This window comes from Octopus sinensis, linkage group LG29 (assembly GCF_006345805.1).
Source record: "Octopus sinensis linkage group LG29, ASM634580v1, whole genome shotgun sequence".
Lineage (NCBI taxonomy): Eukaryota > Metazoa > Mollusca > Cephalopoda > Octopoda > Octopodidae > Octopus > Octopus sinensis.
The window spans coordinates 3,704,098-3,723,626 of record NC_043025.1 but is presented as its reverse complement, the minus strand read 5'-3'; the positions used below and the strand labels follow the sequence as shown (position 1 = coordinate 3,723,626).

The window sequence follows — 19,529 nt, the reverse complement described above, 5'->3', positions numbered from 1 at the left end:
AAGGGAAGACAGAAGAAAAAAAATCGCCAACGGTACACACGAGGTCACATTTTATATATACACACATATATATACACACACTCACACATGCACCCACACTGTAGTCCACATGTAAAAGAAACCAGCTGTTTATTGCATAGAAATCTCTCTCTCTCTCTCTCTCTCCAATGACAGAATGCCTACATGTTTTGCACACTTGCAAGAAAAAGCAACCAAACTTCCCCTCATTACACAGTGCCTTCTTAAAAATGAGAAGGCACACATCCAATAATACAGTCCCAAGACATACTGTTTGTTAAACACACACACACACACACACTCAGGTGAGATGGTCATGGTGGGAGGTACAGTTTGATTGGCTTCATCATAGACTTGTTCATTCAGAGCCAAGTTGAGACTAAATGACAACGGCCAAAGACTACGACCGGACAGATTTGCTGGTCAAATTCAAACTTTTCAGCCTCTCCTTCTTCTCTGCCAGTAATTCTTTCTGTTCGATGACCGCCTCACCCAAGGTTTCGATCCTGTCATCAAGCTCTTGAATTATGTTGCTGGAGTTTACCTGCAAACAAAGACATATTATAAGTCAGCATCTTTGGCAAAACCAAACGGAACCGCATCACAACACACACACACACACACACACAGAGAAAGGTAGCTAGATGCAACAAAAATGGATCGTTTCAGTTTGAACGGCAGTTTTTAACATAATTTCTAGGTAACTAAACACTTTTAAACTTCGTATACTGGTAGAATGTGTTTATAAAACATTTTTTTTCTCTTGGCTTTATTGAGAAAATTCTATAGTTTGTAAGATATTTGTTGTTTTTTTTTCCTTCAATTTCTGCAATTTCAACCAATCAATGACGTCCATTGAGGTAAAAAAAAAAACATTCTGTGCCGTATGAATATGTCCCTCGTTTAAGAAACAGATTGGGTTTATTTACATTTGTGAAAAAAAAATGATACCCTTCCCCCACCCCTAACCCTAAAACAGATTGAAATGCAATAGATCGATACTAGGGTCATAATTATGGGTGACAATTTCATATGACGCCGCTAGAAAAAACTGCCGTTCAAACCGAAAAGGAAGAATTCAATTGTTACTAACAGAGGTTGAGGGTGCACTGTAGCACCTTCATTGCTAGAGATAAGAGTCAAAGAACCTTATAGCCATAAACATAGCACAAGCCTATGTACTGACAACAAGGGAGATAACTACCCCACAGCACCCCTGTGGGCAATAAAGAAATATATATATATATTTCTTTATTGCCCAAAGGGGGCTAAACATAGAGGGAAGAAACAAGGACAGACAAAGGGATGAAGTCAATTACATCGACCCCAGTGCGTAACTGGTACTTATTTAATCGACCCCAAAACGATGAAAGGCAAAGTTGACCTCGGCAGAATTTGAACTCAGAATGTAACAGCAGACGAAATACCTATTTCTTTACTACCCACAAGGGGCTAAACACAGAGAGGACAAACAAGGACAGACAAACGGATTAAGTTGATTATATCGACCCCAGTGTGTAACTGGTACTTAATTAATCGACCCAGAAAGGATGAAAGGCGAAGTTGACCTCGGTGGAATTTGAACTCAGAACGTAACAGCAGACGAAATACCGCTAAGCATTTTGCCCGGCGTGCTAACGTTTCTGCCAGCTCACCACCCTAATATATATCATCATCATCATTGTTTAACATCCATCTTCCATCCATGCATGGGTAGGATGGTTGACAGGAGCTGGCCAGGTAGCAAAACCTACTCTATGCTACTCTGTCTCTTTTGGCAGGGTTTTTATGGCTGGATGCCCTTCCTAACATGAACCACTTTGCAGAGTGGACTCAGTGCTTTTTACATGGTACCAGCACAGGTGAGGTCAGTTTTGGCATAATTTTTCAATGCCCTTCCAAATGCCAACTGATAGTGGAGATTGTCTTAGAAGACTGCCGTGGCCGTTTGCCAGCTCCGTCTGGCTCCTGTGCGGGTGGCACATAAAAAGCACCCACTACACTCACGGAGTGGTTGGCGTTAGGAAGGGCATCCAGCTATAAAAGCACTGCCAGATCAGACTGGGCCTGATGCAGCCTTCTGGCTTCACAGACCCCAGTTGAACCGTCCAACCCATGCTAGCATGGAAAGCGGACGCTAAATGATGATGATGATATATATATATACTCCGGAGAGTAGTTTACGATGTTAGTTCAACTGTGCTTGTTTAACAGTCAATAGTGAGTATCATACGTACGTTCAAGTAGTACAGAGCGTGTTCTGTGTCAACATGTATTTCTCCATTGGGTTGCTTTTTGATAACCACAACCGACTATTGTAGAAGCACATGGCCTAGTGGTTAGAGCAGCAGATTCACAGTCGAGGGATCGCGGGTTCGAATCTCAGACCGGGCGACGTGTGTATTTATGAGCGGAACACCTAAGCTCCACGCGCCTCCGGCCGAAGGTAATGGCGAACTTCTGCTGACTCTTTCGCCACAACTTTCTCTCACTCTTTCCTCCTGCATCTTGCAGTTCACCTGTGACGGGCCGGAGTCCCGTCCAGGTGGGGAACCTATACGCCAAGGAAACCGGCCCTTATGAGCCAGGCGTGGCTTGAGAAAGAACACCTGATGTGTGAAGGCTGTTGTTGGAGGCACATGGCCTAGTGGTTAGAGCAGCAGACTCACAGTCGAGGGATCGCGGGTTCGAATCTCAGACCAGGTGATGTGTGTGTGTTTATGAGCGAAACACCTAAGATTCACGCGGCTCCGGCAGAAGGTAATGGCGAACTTCTGCTGACTCTTTCACCACAACTTTCTCTCACTCTTTCCTCCTGCATCTTGCAGTTCACCTGTGACGGACCGGAGTCCTATCCAGGTGGGGAACCTATACGCCAAGGAAACCGGCCCTTATAAGCCAGGCATGGCTTGAGAAGGAACACCTGATGTGTGAAGGCTGTTGTTGGAGGCACATGGCCTAGTGGTTAGAGCAGCAGACTCACAGTCGAGGGATCGCGGGTTCGAATCTCAGACCGGGCGATGTGTGTGTTTATGAGCGAAACACCTAAGCTCCACGTGGCTCCGGCAGAAGGTAATGGCGAACTTCTGCTGACTCTTTCGCCACAACTTTCTCTCACTCTTTCCTCCTGCATCTTGCAGTTCACCTGTGACGGGCCGGAGTCCCGTCCAGGTGGGGAACCTATACGCCAAGGAAACCGGCCCTTATGAGCCAGGCGTGGCTTGAGAAAGAACACCTGATGTGTGAAGGCTGTTGTTGGAGGCACATGGCCTAGTGGTTAGAGCAGCAGACTCACAGTCGAGGGATCGCGGGTTCGAATCTCAGACCGGGCGATGTGTGTGTTTATGAGCGAAACACCTAAGCTCCACGTGGCTCCGGCAGAAGGTAATGGCGAACTTCTGCTGACTCTTTCGCCACAACTTTCTCTCACTCTTTCCTCCTGCATCTTGCAGTTCACCTGTGACGGGCCGGAGTCCCGTCCAGGTGGGGAACCTATACGCCAAGGAAACCGGCCCTTATGAGCCAGGCGTGGCTTGAGAAAGAACACCTGATGTGTGAAGGCTGTTGTTGGAGGCACATGGCCTAGTGGTTAGAGCAGCAGACTCACAGTCAAGGGATCGCGGGTTCGAATCTCAGACCGGGTGATGTGTGTGTGTGTTTATGAGCGAAACACCTAAGATTCACGCGGCTCCGGCAGAAAGTAATGGCGAACTTCTGCTGACTGTTTCACCACAACTTTCTCTCACTCTTTCCTCCTGCAACTTGCAGCTCACCTGCGACGGACCGGCATCCCGTCCAGGTGGGGAACCTATACACCAAGAGAACCGGCCCTTATGAGCCAGGCATGGCTCGAGAAGGAACAAACAAACAACAGTGGACATGCGGTCGAGAGATTGCGGGTTCGAATCTCAGACCGGGTGATGCGTGTGTACTTATGAGCGAAACACCTAAGCTCCACGTGGGTCCGGCAGAAGGTAATGGCAACACTTCTGCTGACTGTTTCACCACAACTTTCTCTCACTCTTTCCTCCTGCATCTTGCAGCTCACCTGCGATGGACCGGCGTCCCATCCAGGTGGGGAACCTATACGCCAAGGAAGCCAGGAAACTGGCCCTTATGAGCCAGGCATGGCTCGAGAAGGAACAAACAAACAACAGTCACATGCGGTCGAGAGATTGCGGGTTCGAATCTCAGACCGGGTGATGCGTGTGTACTTATGAGCGAAACACCTAAGCTCCACGTGGGTCCAGCAGAAGGTAATGGCAACACTTCTGCTGACTGTTTCGCCACAACTTTCTCTCACTCTTTCCTTCTGCATCTTGCAGTTCACCTGTGACGGACCGGAGTCCTGTCCAGGTGGGGAACCTATACGCCAAGGAAACCGGCCCTTATGAGCCAGGCATGGCTCGAGAAGGAACAAACAACAGTGGACATGCGGTCGAGAGATTGCGGGTTCGAATCTCAGACCGGGTGATGTGTGTGTGTTTATGAGCGAAACACCTAAGCTCCACATGGGTCCGGCAGAAGGTAATGGCAACACTTCTGCTGACTGTTTCGCCACAACTTTCTCTCACTCTTTCCTCCTGCATCTTGCAGTTCACCTGCGATGGACCGGCGTCCCATCCAGGTGGGGAACCTATACACCAAGGAAGCCAGGAAACTGGCCCTTATGAGCCAGGCATGTCTCAGGAAGGAACAAAGAAAACAACCAACTATTGATTTATGGAATACCATTTTACACCAGTCATGTACACCCACGTCATAACATTCCCCCTTTGCAAGATAGCAAAAAGTATAAAAGTGAGGGTGATTTTGTTGTTTTTCTTTTGTTACACACGATGTGTTGGGGCAAGTGAAATCGGAATCGAAATTGAACCAATCCTATGACTGGCACCCGGCAGTTGCCAGTGCCGCTGGACTGACTCCTGTGCAGGTGGAAAGTAAAGAAACACCGTTTCGACCCTGTGCTTGAGGAGACCTATTGAGTCAAGTGCATCAACATGAAAAATCAATGGAAATTGTAGTTGTGATCCCTGTGCTGGTGGCATGTAAAAAGCACCATCCGAACATGGCCGATGCCAGCGCCGCCTTGACTGGCTTCCGTCCCAGTGGCATGTAAAAAGCACCGACTGATCATGGCCGTTGCCAGCCTCGCCTGGCATGTAAAAAGCACCCACTACACTCACGGAGTGGTTGGCGTTAGGAAGGGCATCCAGCCGTAGATACACTACCAAATCAGACTGGAGCCTGGTGCAGCCTTCTGGCTTCCCAGATCCCGGTCGAACCGTCCAACCCATGCTAGCATGGAAAACAGACATTAAACAATGATGATGACTGTGTTTGATACATTCAACTAAAAATTCTTCGAGGATGTGGCACCCCAGCATGGCCACCACAGTCCAATGACTTTAAACAAGTAAAAGATAAAAAAGAATCAGGTTTGATCCGAGAATACCCAACAACGTCCACCAGGGGACAGCTCCTGTTGTACTTACAAGTTTATCAACACCAACAATTGCAGAATATCTGAGTGGAGGCACAATGATTTGGCTTAATTGTTGCATCAACCTGGAAAAAAGAGAAAAAAGTGAAAAAAAGTGAAAAAAAAAAAGGCATGGGGGGGGGGATGCATACTCTGTGCGCACACAATAAAAATTTAATCAAAAATAAATATATTACCATGTAACAAAAACAAAAAAAACCCATTTTGATTCATCCATCCACCAGTTTTGAAGATAACCAAACCAGAATTTAATGAGTTTGAGCCACTCATCCAATGAGTATTTTTGTCAAATTTGGTGAAAATCCATTCAGCCGTTTTCTAGTAATTTTGTAAACACACACAGACACACACACACAGACGAAGACAAGCAACTAAAACACTCTGCTTATGCTTAGGCACACAGGATAAAAATTTAATTATTTTCTACATTTTCATGAATCAAACCACGAGATATTTGTCTCAGATGACATTAAATACACATACACACATATTCATCACAAGCCTCCAAGCAATAACTGAGAAATTCACAACAGGCTGACACTGGGAGCTCCTGTAATGACCTTGCCCTAATAGCTGAGTCACTAGCAAAACTAGAGGAGAAGTTTCAGGTGTGGAAGAAGAAAGGTCTAGAATTGAAGGGCCTTAGAGTTAACCTAGCAAAAACCAAAATTTAAGTAGGAAGGCAGACAAATCACAAATCCCTTCAGGTAGAGGGCCCTGCTCAATCTGTAGACAAAGCATAGATAGAAACTCCATAAGATGCATCCAGTGCAAGATATGAACACATAAAAGGTGCAGCAATATGAAAGGAAGGTTAACTGGGAAGATGGTTTTTTGTGTGTGGCAAATGCACTGGTGCAACAAACACCGAAGGTGTATAGAAAGCAGGTTCTATCACATGCCAGGGGGAAAAACTAGAAGTAGTTGATAGCTTCCATTACCTAGGTGACCAAGTCAGTTGCAGGGGTGGATGCTCTGAGAGTGTAGCTGCTAGAATAGGAATAGCCTGGGCAAAGTTCAGAGAACTCCTACCTCTTGCTCAGAGTGAAAGGTAGATTGTATGATGCCAGCGTGCAAACAACCACGCTACACAGCAGCGAAACATGGGCTGTGACAGCCGATGACATGCATAGGCTTGAAAGAAATGAAGCTAGTATGATCCACTGGATGTGTAATGTCACAACCAATTTCTTTATTACCCACAAGGGGCTAAACATAGAGGGAACAAACAAGGATAGACATAGGTATTAAGTTGATTACATCGACCCAATGCGTAACTGGTACTTAATTTATCGACCCTGAAAGGATGAAAGGCAAAGTCGACCTCGGCGGAATTTGAACTCACAATGTAAAGACAGACGAAATACCGCTAAGTATTTAGCCCGGCGTGCTAACGTGTCTGCCAGCTCGCCACCTTGTAATGTCACAACCTGGGACCTTGAAGACTGCTTAAATGCAAGAAAGTATACTAGTCCCTTAATATTTTATATTCAATATTTCATCTATTCAATAAGACAATCAATACTTCAGTTCATTTTACTGGCCGTTTGCCAGACTCCCCTGGCACCTGTGCCGGTGGCACGTAAAAAGCACCCACTACACTCACGGAGTGGTTGGCGTTAGGAAGGGCATCCAGCCGTAGAAACATTGTCAGGTCAGACTGGGCCTGGTGCAGCCTTCTGGCTTCCCAGACCCCAGTTGAACCGTCCAACTCCACAGACATGTGTACCTTTAACGTAGTTCTCAGGGAGATTCAGCGTGATGCAGAGTGTGACAAGGCTGGCCCCTTGAAATACAGGTACAACAGAAACAGGAAGAAATAGTGAGAGAAAGTTGTGGTGAAAGAGTGCACCAGGGTTTGCCACCAGCCTCTGCTGGAGCCTCGTGGAGCTTTTAGATGTTTTCACTCAATAAACACTCACAACGCCCGGTTTGGAAATTGAAACTGTGATCCCACGACCATAAGCACTGGACCACTGCGCCTCCACTATATATATATATATATATATATATATATATATATATATATATATATATATATATATATATATATTATATATATATATATTTATATATATATATATATATATATATATTTATATATATATATTTATTATATATATATATTTATTTTATATATCATCATCATCATCATCATCATCATTTAGCGTCCGTTTTCCATGCTAGCATGGGTTGGACGGTTCTACTGGGGTCTGTGAAGCCAGAAGGCTTCATCAGGCCCAGTCAAATCTGGCAGTGTTTCTACGGCTGGATGCCCTTCCTAACGCCAACCACTCCGTGAGTGTAGTGGGTGCTTTTTACGTGCCACCCGCACTGGTGCCAGACAGAGCTGGCAAACGGCCACGAATGGATGGTGCTTTTTATGTGCCACCGGCACGAGGGCCAGGCGAGGCTGGCAACGGACACGAAACGGGGCAGTGCTGGCAACGGTCGCGAAACGGAAAGTTCTCTTACATGCCACCGGCACTGGTAACACATCTGCAATTTCCATTGATCGATTTCCATTGATCGATTTCGATTCTGATCCTCACTTGCCTCAATGGGTCTTCACAAGCAGAGTTTCGACATGCCACCGGCACTGGTAGCACATCCGCAATTTCCATTGATCGATTTCGATTCTGATCCTCACTTGCCTCAACACGTCTTCACAAGTAGAGTTTTGTGTCCCAAGAAGGGAAGGTATGCATACGTAGGCTGGCTCCATCCCATGTAGAAGGCCACGGGTTGTGGACTCACTTGTCCTGCCGGGTCTTCTCGCGCACAGCACACTTCCAGGTCTCGGTCTCTAGTCATTTCCTCAGTGAGACCTAAAGTTCGAAGGTCGTGCTTCACCACCTCGTCCCAGGTTTTCCTGGGTCTGCCTCTTCCACAGGTTCCCTCAACCGCTAGGGTGTGGCACTTTTTCACTCAACTATCTTCATCCATTCTCGCAACATGACCATACCAGCGCAAACGTCTCTCTTGCACACCACAACTGATGCTTCTTAGGTCCAGCTTTTCTCTCAAGGTACTTACACTCTGCCGAGTGTGAGTACCGGCATTACACATCCATCGGAGCATACTGGCTTCATTTCTAGCGAGCTTACGCATATCCTCAGCAGTCACGGCCCATGTTTCACTGCCATGTAGCATGGCTGTTCGTACACACGCATCATACAGTCTGCCTTTCACTCTGTGCGAGAGGCCTTTTGTCACCAGCAGAGGTAAGAGCTCTCTGAACTTTGCCCAAGCTATTCTTACTCTAGCAGTTACACTTTCAGCACACCCGCCCCCGCTGCTGACTTGGTCACCTAGGTAACGGAAACTATCAACTATTTCTAGTTTTTCTCCCTGGAAAGTGACGGAAGTTGGTCTCAGAGCATTTTCAGTGTTTATTGTTCCTGAGCATCTGCCACAAACAAAAACCATCTTCCTAGTTAGCCTTCCTTTGACATTGCTGCATCTCTTATGTGTCCATAGCTTACACTTGGTGCATCTTATAGAGTTTCTACCTACACCTTTTCTACAGATCGAGCATATATGATAATAATAATAATAATAATAATAATAAAGGGTAAAATTAATTAAGAAGTAATCGATAATTTCACCAAGTAGAATTCGGCATGAAAAAGGACCACTTCACGGTAAACTTAAGTAATACTTTATAATTAGGGTTCAGCAAAGATTTGCTTTAGCACATACCGAAGTTTAGAAATAGCAGCCAAAAAACCTTAGTTATTTCTTCTACTTTAGAAAGGGACTCCTAGAGAAACAAATATACTTGAAAACAATCCAGGCAGGCAGAGAGGAAAAATAACGAAAATCAATCAATATCTGGTCATCCATGGATGCGCGTTTCGGAATTAGATCGGTATAAAGAATATAGAATTATACTTTACCCAGTCCTCAAGCACTTCTATAGGGTCCCATCTGAAGCAACAATCATTAGACTTTGCTTGGAAGCACTCCATCGGTTACGACGACAAGAGTTCCGGTTGATCCGATCAACGGAACAGCCTGCTCGTGAAATTAATGTAAGTGGCTGAGCACTCCACAGACACGTGTACCCTTAACGTAGTTCTCGGGGATATTCAGCGTGACACAGAGAGTGACAAGGCTGGCCCTTTGAAATACAGGTACAACAGAAACAGGAAGTAAGAGTGAGAGAAAGTTGTGGTGAAAGAGTACAGCAGGGATCACCACCATCCCCTGCCGGAGCCTTGTGGAGCTTTTAGGTGTTTTCGCTCAATAAACACTCACAACGCCCGGTCTGGGAATCGAAACCGCGATCCTATGACCGCGAGTCCGCTGCCCTAACCACTGGGCCATTGCGCCTCTACTTTCAGACTTTGCAGCTTGGTAGTGACTAGACACACATTCATTACATGTATATATTTACTTATAACTTCACATTACGTTTACGTGTGATAACTGTGTGAAAATAACATTACAAACATCAGAGAAACAACAGAATAATAAACGCAGATTCTTACTTAATCTTCACAGCATGCAGGAAAGAGTCTAAACTGCTGATTTCTTCAGAGGAATTCGGTAAAGTTGATGTAGCAAAACTACAACAAAAAGAATATACAGAATTATATAAGCATGTATGCATGCATATCTGTATGTATATCAGTATGTATATAGAGAATACCAAACTCATTCCCTATGGATACCGTATTTATTACAACGAGTGGCTTGTAAACGTATCTAACGAGCGAAAGCGAGTTAGATACGTTTACAAGCCACTCGTTGTAATAAATACGGTATCCATAGGGAATGAGTTTGGTATTTTATTTATTACACACGAATAAACGACCATATTTTATTAACCCCAAAACTAAATTCTTCACGTTTAGTTGTAACTTATGAATGACAAAAGTAGTGCTGTCACCATGACCTCAAGTCATCACCATGGATTGACCAATCAGAAGCAGCGATGAGTCTACAATTTAAAAAATAATTTAACATCATTTTTTTCCATTTTAACGTATATTTTTTCGTGTGTCGTTGGCGTCCATGGTCGCACCTGTGTTGCTTCTCCCCCTTCTTCCCTCCCTCGTGAAGCTGTGGGGAAGGGAGTGTAAGGAAATCAACGTCGTAAAGCGTTGTCAAGGAGACCAGCGTTCTTTTAGAACAACGACTTCATGGCTTGAAGACACCAAAATTACCATCATTTTTTATTCCATTTTTAATGCATTTTTTTGCTATAACTCACTAAAAATGCTTATATAGTTATTTCCCTTACAAACCTGAGCAACGCCGGGCGATACTGCTAGTTTCATATAAAGCCCTTCTCCGTCAACCTACCTGAGATACCTGAATGCTAAATTCCTCCCTAAACTCACACTAATTCTCACCTTTGTACATTGCTTGCATGCCTGTTACAAATCATTCCTCTACCGCCATTTCCTTACCTGGACTCATAGGCTTGCTCAACGAGGCTAACCCAGGGTTAAATAAACAACGACAACTAACCTGATAGCTGAATTCATCACATCCGATATATATTCCTTTTGTTTGGCATTGAGAGGAACCCATTTTTTTCTTTTCACTTTATTCAGGGTCGTTGTGAAGACTTCAGGTCCTGAGGGGAAACAAAAAATCAAAATGATAAAATACTTAACAGAAAGCAGGAGTGGCTGTGTGGTAAGTAGCTTGCTAACCAACCACATGGTTCCGGGTTCAGTCCCACTGCGTGGCATCTTGGGCAAGTGTCTGCTGTTATAGCCCCAGGCCGACCAAAGCCTTGTGAGTGGATTTGGTAGACGGAAACTGAAAGAAACCTGTCGTATATATGTATATATATATATGTATGTGTGTGTGTGTGTTTGTGTGTCTGTGTTTATCCCCCTAGCATCGCTTGACAACCGATGCTGGTGTGTTTATGTCTCCGTTACTTAACGGTTCGGCAAAAGAGATCAATAGAATAAGTACTGGGCTTACAAAGAATAAGTCCCGGGGTCGATTTGCTCGACTAAAGTCGGTGCTCCAGCATGGCCGCAGTCAAATGACTGAAACAAGTAAAAGAATAAAAGAAGTTGTAATCTATTTACTACAAGGTGGTGCTTCATCTAGCTGCAGGAGAAGCTGTGGAAAAATAAAGGAAGGTTTCTATATGGGTTAAACATATGGTATACATCATCTCGAAAGAGTCCAGAAGCTGGCTACCCGCATGGTTCTTTGTCTTATGAAGAAAAGCTGAAGACGCTCGACCTTTATTCCCTAGAAAAACGACGACGCCGTGGTGATCTCATTCTTGCTCACAACATCATAAGCGGAAAGTGTAACCTCTCGAAAGAGCTGTTCTTCACTCCTGCACCAGAGCATCGGCTGCAGGGTCACCCCGAAAAGCTCTATCTGCGATGATTTCATCTCAATCGAAGGAGAGGGGCTTTCTCCGTCCGGGTTGCGGATCCGTGGAATAAGCTGCCAGACGAGATAGTGAAGATGCCGACAACCGCTCGGTTCAAAGTCTCTCTTGACCAGAAATGGCCCGAACTCTTTGCGTGAACACCCTCCATGTACATAACTCCATGTCCCCCTACATGGCCTTGCTTTTGGCTTTTTGAGCCAAAAATTAACTTAACTTAACTTTACTAGGTATGGTGCCTTCTTCCTTGCTGTGTGGAGCCAAATATAAGAGAGGAATCCTATATCGTGTGCAAGAGAGAAGGTTGTACTGGTAGGGATACATGATGCAGATGGAAGATAGCTGTAAATACAAATTGCCAAGCCCTCCAAGTTAAGAGAATCCATGGAAGATCTCATAGCAGCAATGACAACAGACAATAATAACTGGTGATATGCAGTGCTACAGAAACCTGACCACCCATGGCAAAGAACCCACCTTAATGCAAAGTAGCATTAAAGAAGTTGTAATATCATCATCATCATTATCATCGTTTAATGTCCGCTTTCCATGCTAGCATGGGTTGGCCAATTTGACTGAGGTCTGGCGAACCAGATGGATGCACCAGACTCCAATCTGATCTGGCAGGGTTTCTACAGCTGGATGCCCTTCCTAACGCCAACCACTCCGTGAGTGTAGTGGGTGCTTTTTACGTGCCACCTGCACAGGTACCAGACGAGGCTGGCAAACGGCCATGATCGGATGGTGCTTTTTACGTGCCACCTGCACAGGTGCCAGACGAGGCTGGCAAACGGCCACGATCAGATGGTGCTTTTTACGTGCCACCTGCACAGGTGCCAGACGAGGCTGGCAACGGCCACGATCGGATTGGTGCTTTTTACGTGCCACCAGCACAGGTGCCAGACGAGGCTGGCAAACGGCCATGATCGGATGGTGCTTTTTACGTGCCACCTGCACAGTGCCAGACGAGGCTGGCAAACGGCCACGATCAGATGGTGCTTTTTACGTGCCACCTGCACAGGTGCCAGACGAGGCTGGCAACGGCCACGATCGGATTGGTGCTTTTTACGTGCCACCAGCACGGAGGCAATTAGGGGTGGCGCTGGCAACGGCCATGTTCGGATGGTGCTTTTATGTGCCACTGGCACGGGGGCCAGACGAGGCTGGCAACGGCCACGATCGGATTGGTGCTTTTTACGTTCCACCAGCACGGAGGCCAGTAGGGGTGGCGCTGGCAACAGCCACGTTCAGATGGCTCTTTTACATGCCACCGGCACTGGTATCACAGCTACAATTTCCATTGATGTTGATCGATTTTGATTTTGATTTTAATAATAATAATAATAATAATAATAAATGAGTGGAATTGAACTGGTGGGTATGTTAATTAATAAGGTATTTGAGGTGGCGAGTTGGCAGAATTGTTGGCATGATGGATGAATTGCTTAGCAGCGTTTCGTCCATCGGTATATTCGGAGTTCAAATTCTGCTGGGGTCAACTTTGCCTTTCATCCTTTCAGGCTTGACAAATTAAGTACCAGTGAGATACAGGGGGGGGGGGTCGATGCAATCAACTTAATCCCCTCCTGCAAAATTTCGGGCGTTGTGCTTTTAGTAGAAAGGTTAATTAATAAGGCATTAAAACAGAATAATTCTCCTCAGACACAACAATATAATCCTTTCTGCTAAAAGAACAAGGCCTGAAATTTCGAGGGGAGGAGACTAATCGATTACATCGACCCCAGTGCGTAACTGGTACTTATCGGCCCCAAAAGGTAAAGTGGACCTCGGCGGAATTTGAACTCAGAACGGAAAGACAGTCGAAATACCTATTTCTTTACTACCCACAAGGGGCTAAACATAGAGGGGACAAACAAGGACAGACAAACGGATTAAGTCGATTACATCGACACCAGTGCGTAACTGGTACTTAATTTATCGACCCCGAAAGGATGAAAGGCAAAGTCGACCTCGGCGGAATTTGAACTCGTAACGTAACGGCAGACGAAAATACCGCTAAGCATTTCGTCCGACGTGCTGACTAGCCCCTCCCCCAAATTTCAGGCCTTATTTGAAGTAGAATGATTAAAAAAAAAAAAAAAGTACAATTTCATAATGCAATTTGAGGGAGATTTGACTGCTATTTCTAGTGGGTAGGGAGGTCACCTAAAGTCTCTACCTTCTGGTGGTCTTTAACGATGATCATAGAGGAAGGGAGATAACTGAGATTTGCTAAAGATGACTTAAGATGAACAGAAATTAAGAAAATATTTCCAATAAGCCTAGACGTGGCACCTTCGGCAAGTGTCTTCTACTACAGGCGCAGAAACTGAAAGAAACCGGTCGTATATATCTATATATGTGTATGTGCTGCCCGCCATCACTTGACAACCGGTGCTGGTGTGTTTACGTCCCCGTAACTTAACGGGGGGGGTCTCTTACGAAATATTTACCCCCCCAAAAAACATGAAAGTTATTTCTTTCATTCTGTGTGTGCACGCATGCATACACACACACACAACTACACACACATACAATACGTGGCTGTGTGGTAAGAAGCTTGCTTATCAACCACATGGTTCCGGGTTCAGTCCCACTGCGTGGCATCCTGGGCAAGTGTCTTCTACTATAGCCCGGGCCGACCCAAAGCCTTGGCGACTGAAGAAGGGGTATTTTCCTTGTTTTGTATGTCCTGTACTCTATTTTTGTTGTTTAAGAAAAATGTCCATTTCCTTGGTTTTGTGTTTATGTTTTCGTTTCTCATTGTGTTCGACGTTTTTTGGTGTCCTGTACCCATATATGCATGTATATATACATGTAGAGGTAGGTACGTACATATATGTATGTATATATGCATATGTTTTATTTATTAATTTATATATATAATATATATGTACATGGCATAAGAGTGGCTGTGTGGTAAGTAGCTTGCTAACCAACCACATGGTTCCGGGTTAAGTCCCACTGCGTGGCACCTTGAGCAAGTGTCTTCTGCTATAGCCTCGGGCCGACCAATGCCTTGTGAGTGGATTTGGTAGACGGAAACTGAAAGAAGCCCGTCGTATATATGTATGTGTGTGTGTGTGTGTATATATGTTTGTGTGTCTGAGCTTGTCCCCCACCCCAACATCGCTTGACAACCGATGCTAGTGTGTTTACGTCCCCGTAAAAAAAAAAAAGAGAACGATAGAATAAGTACTAGGCTTACAAAGAATAAATCTTGAGGTCGATTTTCAGCATGACTGAAACAAGTAAAAGAGTAGTGTGTGTGTCCTCCACACCATATCTTACAAACCATAGAATTTTCTCAATAAAGCTAAGAGAAAAAGATGTTTTATAAACACATTCTACCAGTATAGCATTACACAAATTTTGTTTTGTTTTTTTTTTGACCGGGTTTAACGCTTTAGTTTAACCGTTTAAAAATTATTTTAAAAAACTGCCGGTCAAACCGAAAAGATCCCGAGTTATATCGAAGGAATGCCCAACTTTTTTTCCCCATTTTCATAAAGTTTCTTCCCATCATTTAGAAATTCGTGGTGAATGAAAAAAATTTGACCCCGTCCTGTGAAAACGGAGAAAATTCAACTTATGTTGGCGACCGATTCCAGATTTTCAGAATCCCATAATTACCAAGAGGCATCTGTTTGACTTTTTACTTGTTTCAGTCATTTTGACTGCGGCCATGCTGGAGCATCGCCTTTTTAGTCGAGCAAATCGACCCCGGGACTTATTCTTTTGTAAGCCCAGTACTTATTCTCTCGGTCTCCTTTTGCCGAACCGCTAAGTAACGGGGACGTAAACACACCAGCATCGGTTGTCAAGCAATGCTAAGGGGACAAACACAGACACCAAACATATATATATATATATATATATATATATATATAATATATATATACCACGGGCTTCTTTCAGTTTCCGTCTACCAAATCCACTCACAAGGCATTGGTCGGCCCGAGGCTATAGCAGAAGACATTTGCCCAAGATGCCACGCAGTGGGACTGAACCCGGAACCATATGGTTGGTAAACAAGCTACTTACCACACAGCTACATATACATATATACAACGGGCTTCTTTCAGTTTCCGTCTACCAAATCCACTCACAAGGCTTTGGTCGACCCGAAGCTATAGTAGAAGACACTTGCCCAAGATGCCACGCAGTGGGACTGAACCCGGAATCATTTGGTTGGTAAACAAGCTACTTACCACACAGCCACTCCTGCACCTACAAAACAACAAACAACAAAAAGAACTACCAAGAATTATACAAACCACTTCCTGACTGTACTGAATTATTTCTTGCTGGTCTCTTGACGGCTTTTTTCGACGTTTTCTTCGTCTCTTTGGTAGAATTGTTTGGTTCTCATTCCGGGGGTCGCATGTTGCAATTATAAGAGATAGGGGTCAGGGGAACATCGCTGACCGCAGCCAGCTTCTGGCGGATTCTCGTATTGAATTTCTGCCTTTTATGAGGAACGACGCGGATCGGCCTTTTAATTAGCTTCGGCTGCTGCTTGTAATTATTCATTTCGACAACGACATTCATAATCCAGCGGTTGCAAGTTCAAATCTCGGCGGCAGCGGAAGCTATTGTCTTTTTTTACTGACGCTTGTCTGCAGACCACAAAATCCTTTCCCACCAGAAACACGACTAAAGGCCTTCAGCTGAAAAGTAGAAAAATTTTTAGTTTTGTTCTGTTGTGTTCCTGGAGAGAGTCATTTTCTTTTCGTGCCGGATCTTTTCGGTTTGACCGCCAGATTTTTAAAATAATTTCTCTGTAACTAAACATTTTTAGGATCTTTTCACTTTGACCGGCAGTTTTTTTTAAATAATTTCTAGGTAACTAAAAAATTTTAAACTTCGTATACTGGTAGAATGTGTTTATAAAACATCTTTTTCTTTTGGCTTTATTGAGAAAATTCTGTAGTTTGTAAGATATTTGGTCTTTAATTTCTTAATTTTCGGCAATTTCAACCAATCAATGACGTCTATTGCGGTGAAAACGATTTCTGCCGTAATGTATCAACAGCAATTTTAAACACATTCTACCAGTATACGAAGTTTAAAAGTGTTTAGTTACATAGAAATTATTTTTAAAATCGGATCTTTTCGGTTTGAACGGCAGTTTTTTCAAGCGGTGTCATATGAAATTGTCACCCATAATTATGACCCTAGTATCGATCTATTGCATTTCAATCTATTTAAAGGGTTAGGGTTAGGGGTGTGGGAAAGGGTATATTTTTTTCTTCAGAAATGTAAATAAATCCAATCTGTTTCTTAAACGAGAGACATATTCATATGGCAAAGAATGTTTTTTTTTACCTCAATAGACATCAGTGAATGGTTGAAATTGCGGAAATTGAAGAAAAAAAAACAACAAATATCTTACAAACCATAGAATTTTCTCAATAAAGCCAAGAGAAAAAGATGTTTTATAAACACATTCTACCAGTATACGAAGTTTAAAAGTATCTAGTTACCTAGAAATTATGTTAAAAACTGCCGTTCAAACCGAAAAGATCCGTCTGTTCTTTTAACCTCTGTACCTATCCGTCTGTATGTTGATCTGTTTATTTTCATATCTATATATATATTTTTTTTACTTGTTTCAGTCATTTGACTGCGGCCATGCTGGAGCACCGCCTTTAGTCGAGCAGATCGACCCCGGGACTTATTCTTTTGTAAGCCCAGTACTTATTCTATCGGTATATTTTTGCCGAACCGCTAAGTAACGAGGACATAAACACACCAGCATCGGTTGTCAAGCAATGCTAGGGGGACAAACACAGACACACAAACATATACACACACATACATATATATATATATACATATATACGACAGGCTTCTTTGAGTTTCCATCTACCAAATCCACTCACAAGGCATTGGTCGGCCCGGGGCTATAGCAGAAGACACTTGCCCAAGGTGCCACGCAGTGGGACTGAACCCGGAACCATGTGGTTGGTTAGCAAGCTACTTACCACACAGCCACTCCTGCGCCTATATGCTTACATATAGAAAAAAAAAGGTGCGTACACACACACTCACACCCACACACACAGAGTCAAGACTATTGAAAAGGTTTGCAAGACGCAATGAAAATTTTAAGAAAATAAAAATAAGAAATAAGTGGAAATTTGGGGGTGGGTGGATTTATTTTATTTATTTTTATGGAGATGTACTTGCATAGCGAGTGACTTGATCTGAGATCGTGTGCTGGAACGAAAACAATTGCAGCGTGGAAGGTGTTTATAAGCCATTTAAGAAACAAAAAACTGTTAGATTCACCTCAACATTTAAATTTAATTTGTCAAAATATTTTCCTCGCTTTGAGACCGCGACCTGTTCACTGACAAAATTCCATGCTATATATATATATATATATATATATAATTTATATATAGAGGGCATTATACATACATGCCAGAGAGCATTATACATTACATGCCACACGCTAGGAGGGACAATTAGTCATTTCTACCAAAAATATATATATATATATATATATATATATTACGGAGATGTACTTGCATAGCAAGTGACTTGATCTGAGATCGTGTGCTGGAACGAAAACAATTGCAGCGTGGAAGGTGTTTGTAAGCCATTTAAGGAACACACAAAAACCGTTAGATTCACTTCAACATTTAAACTTAATTTGTCAAAATATGTTCGTCGCTTTGAGACCGCGACCTGTTCACTGACAAAATTCCATGCTAGGTCAGTCTTAAAGTGACGAAAATATTTTGGCAAATTAAATTTAAATATTGAAGTGAATCTAACGGTTTTTGTGTGTTTCTTAAATGGCTTACAAACACCTTCCACGCTGCAATTGTTTATATATATGCCTATATACATCTCCAAATTCTTTTGTTTTATTTTTTTAAATCACAGACAAAGTTTTTTTTGCATAATCGTATGAATCCCTTGAACCCAAATTCGCAAAATTTTCTAAAAATTCCAAAACCTAAAAGAAGTTACGAGGGTTTACAAGGGACACTTGAACCAGAATTCCGCCAAACGATATTCATCATCATCATCATCATTTAGTGTCCGTTTTCCATGCTAGCATGGGTTGGACGGTTTAACTGGGGTCTGTGAAGCCGGAAGGCTTCATCAGGCCCAGTCAGATTTGGCAGTGTTTCTACGGCTGGATGCCCTTCTTAACGCCAACCACTCCGTGAGTGTAGTGGGTGCTTTTTACGTGCCACAATACATATTTAATACTTTAGAAAAAAACCAAATTTACTTTTAAATATTTGAAGCATTATTTGTTTTTATGCAAAATAGAGACGAAAATAAAATAAAAATTGGCGGATTTTAAAAAGAAGTAACAACAAAATTAAATTTCATTTTTGGATTTGGTTTGCAAGATTCTTTATATGAGTTTGTGTGTTGAAGCATATTCTGTTGTGTCTGGGGAGAGTCATTTTCGTTTTGCACCTTATATATACTCTCTTTTACTTGTTTCAGTCATTTGACTGCGGCCATGCTGGAGCACCGCCTTTTAGTCGGGCAAATCGACCCCGGGACTTATTCTTTGTATGCCCAGTACTTATTCTCTTGGTCTCTTTTGCCGAACCGCTAAGTAACGGGGACGCAAACACACCAGCATCGGTTGTCAAGCAATGC

General features: G+C 43.4%; 1 protein-coding gene across 1 annotated transcript; it reads right to left on the bottom strand.

Moving 5' to 3' along the window:
* Window positions 1-368: 368 nt before the first annotated feature.
* On the bottom strand, window positions 369-16,564 carry LOC115226218. Its single transcript, XM_029797241.2, has 5 exons — window positions 16,172-16,564; window positions 11,000-11,108; window positions 10,015-10,092; window positions 5,514-5,586; window positions 369-562 (listed from the first exon to the last, which is right to left on the bottom strand). Exons 2-5 carry the CDS (start codon window positions 11,014-11,016, stop codon window positions 419-421), a joined length of 312 nt encoding a protein of 103 aa, XP_029653101.1. The 5' UTR covers window positions 11,017-11,108; window positions 16,172-16,564; the 3' UTR covers window positions 369-418.
* Between the last annotated feature and the right edge of the window lie 2,965 nt (window positions 16,565-19,529).

What these genes read in the sequence shown, in the direction of transcription:
- LOC115226218 (XM_029797241.2), bottom strand. An exon ending in CTGCATGCTGTGAAGATTAA is followed by an intron (nt 5,587 to 10,014) that starts GTAAGAATCTGC and finishes TCTTTTTTCCAG; the next exon opens with GTTGATGCAACAATTAAGCC. An exon ending in TTGTTGGTGTTGATAAACTT is followed by an intron (nt 563 to 5,513) that starts GTAAGTACAACA and finishes CTTTGTTTGCAG; the next exon opens with GTAAACTCCAGCAACATAAT.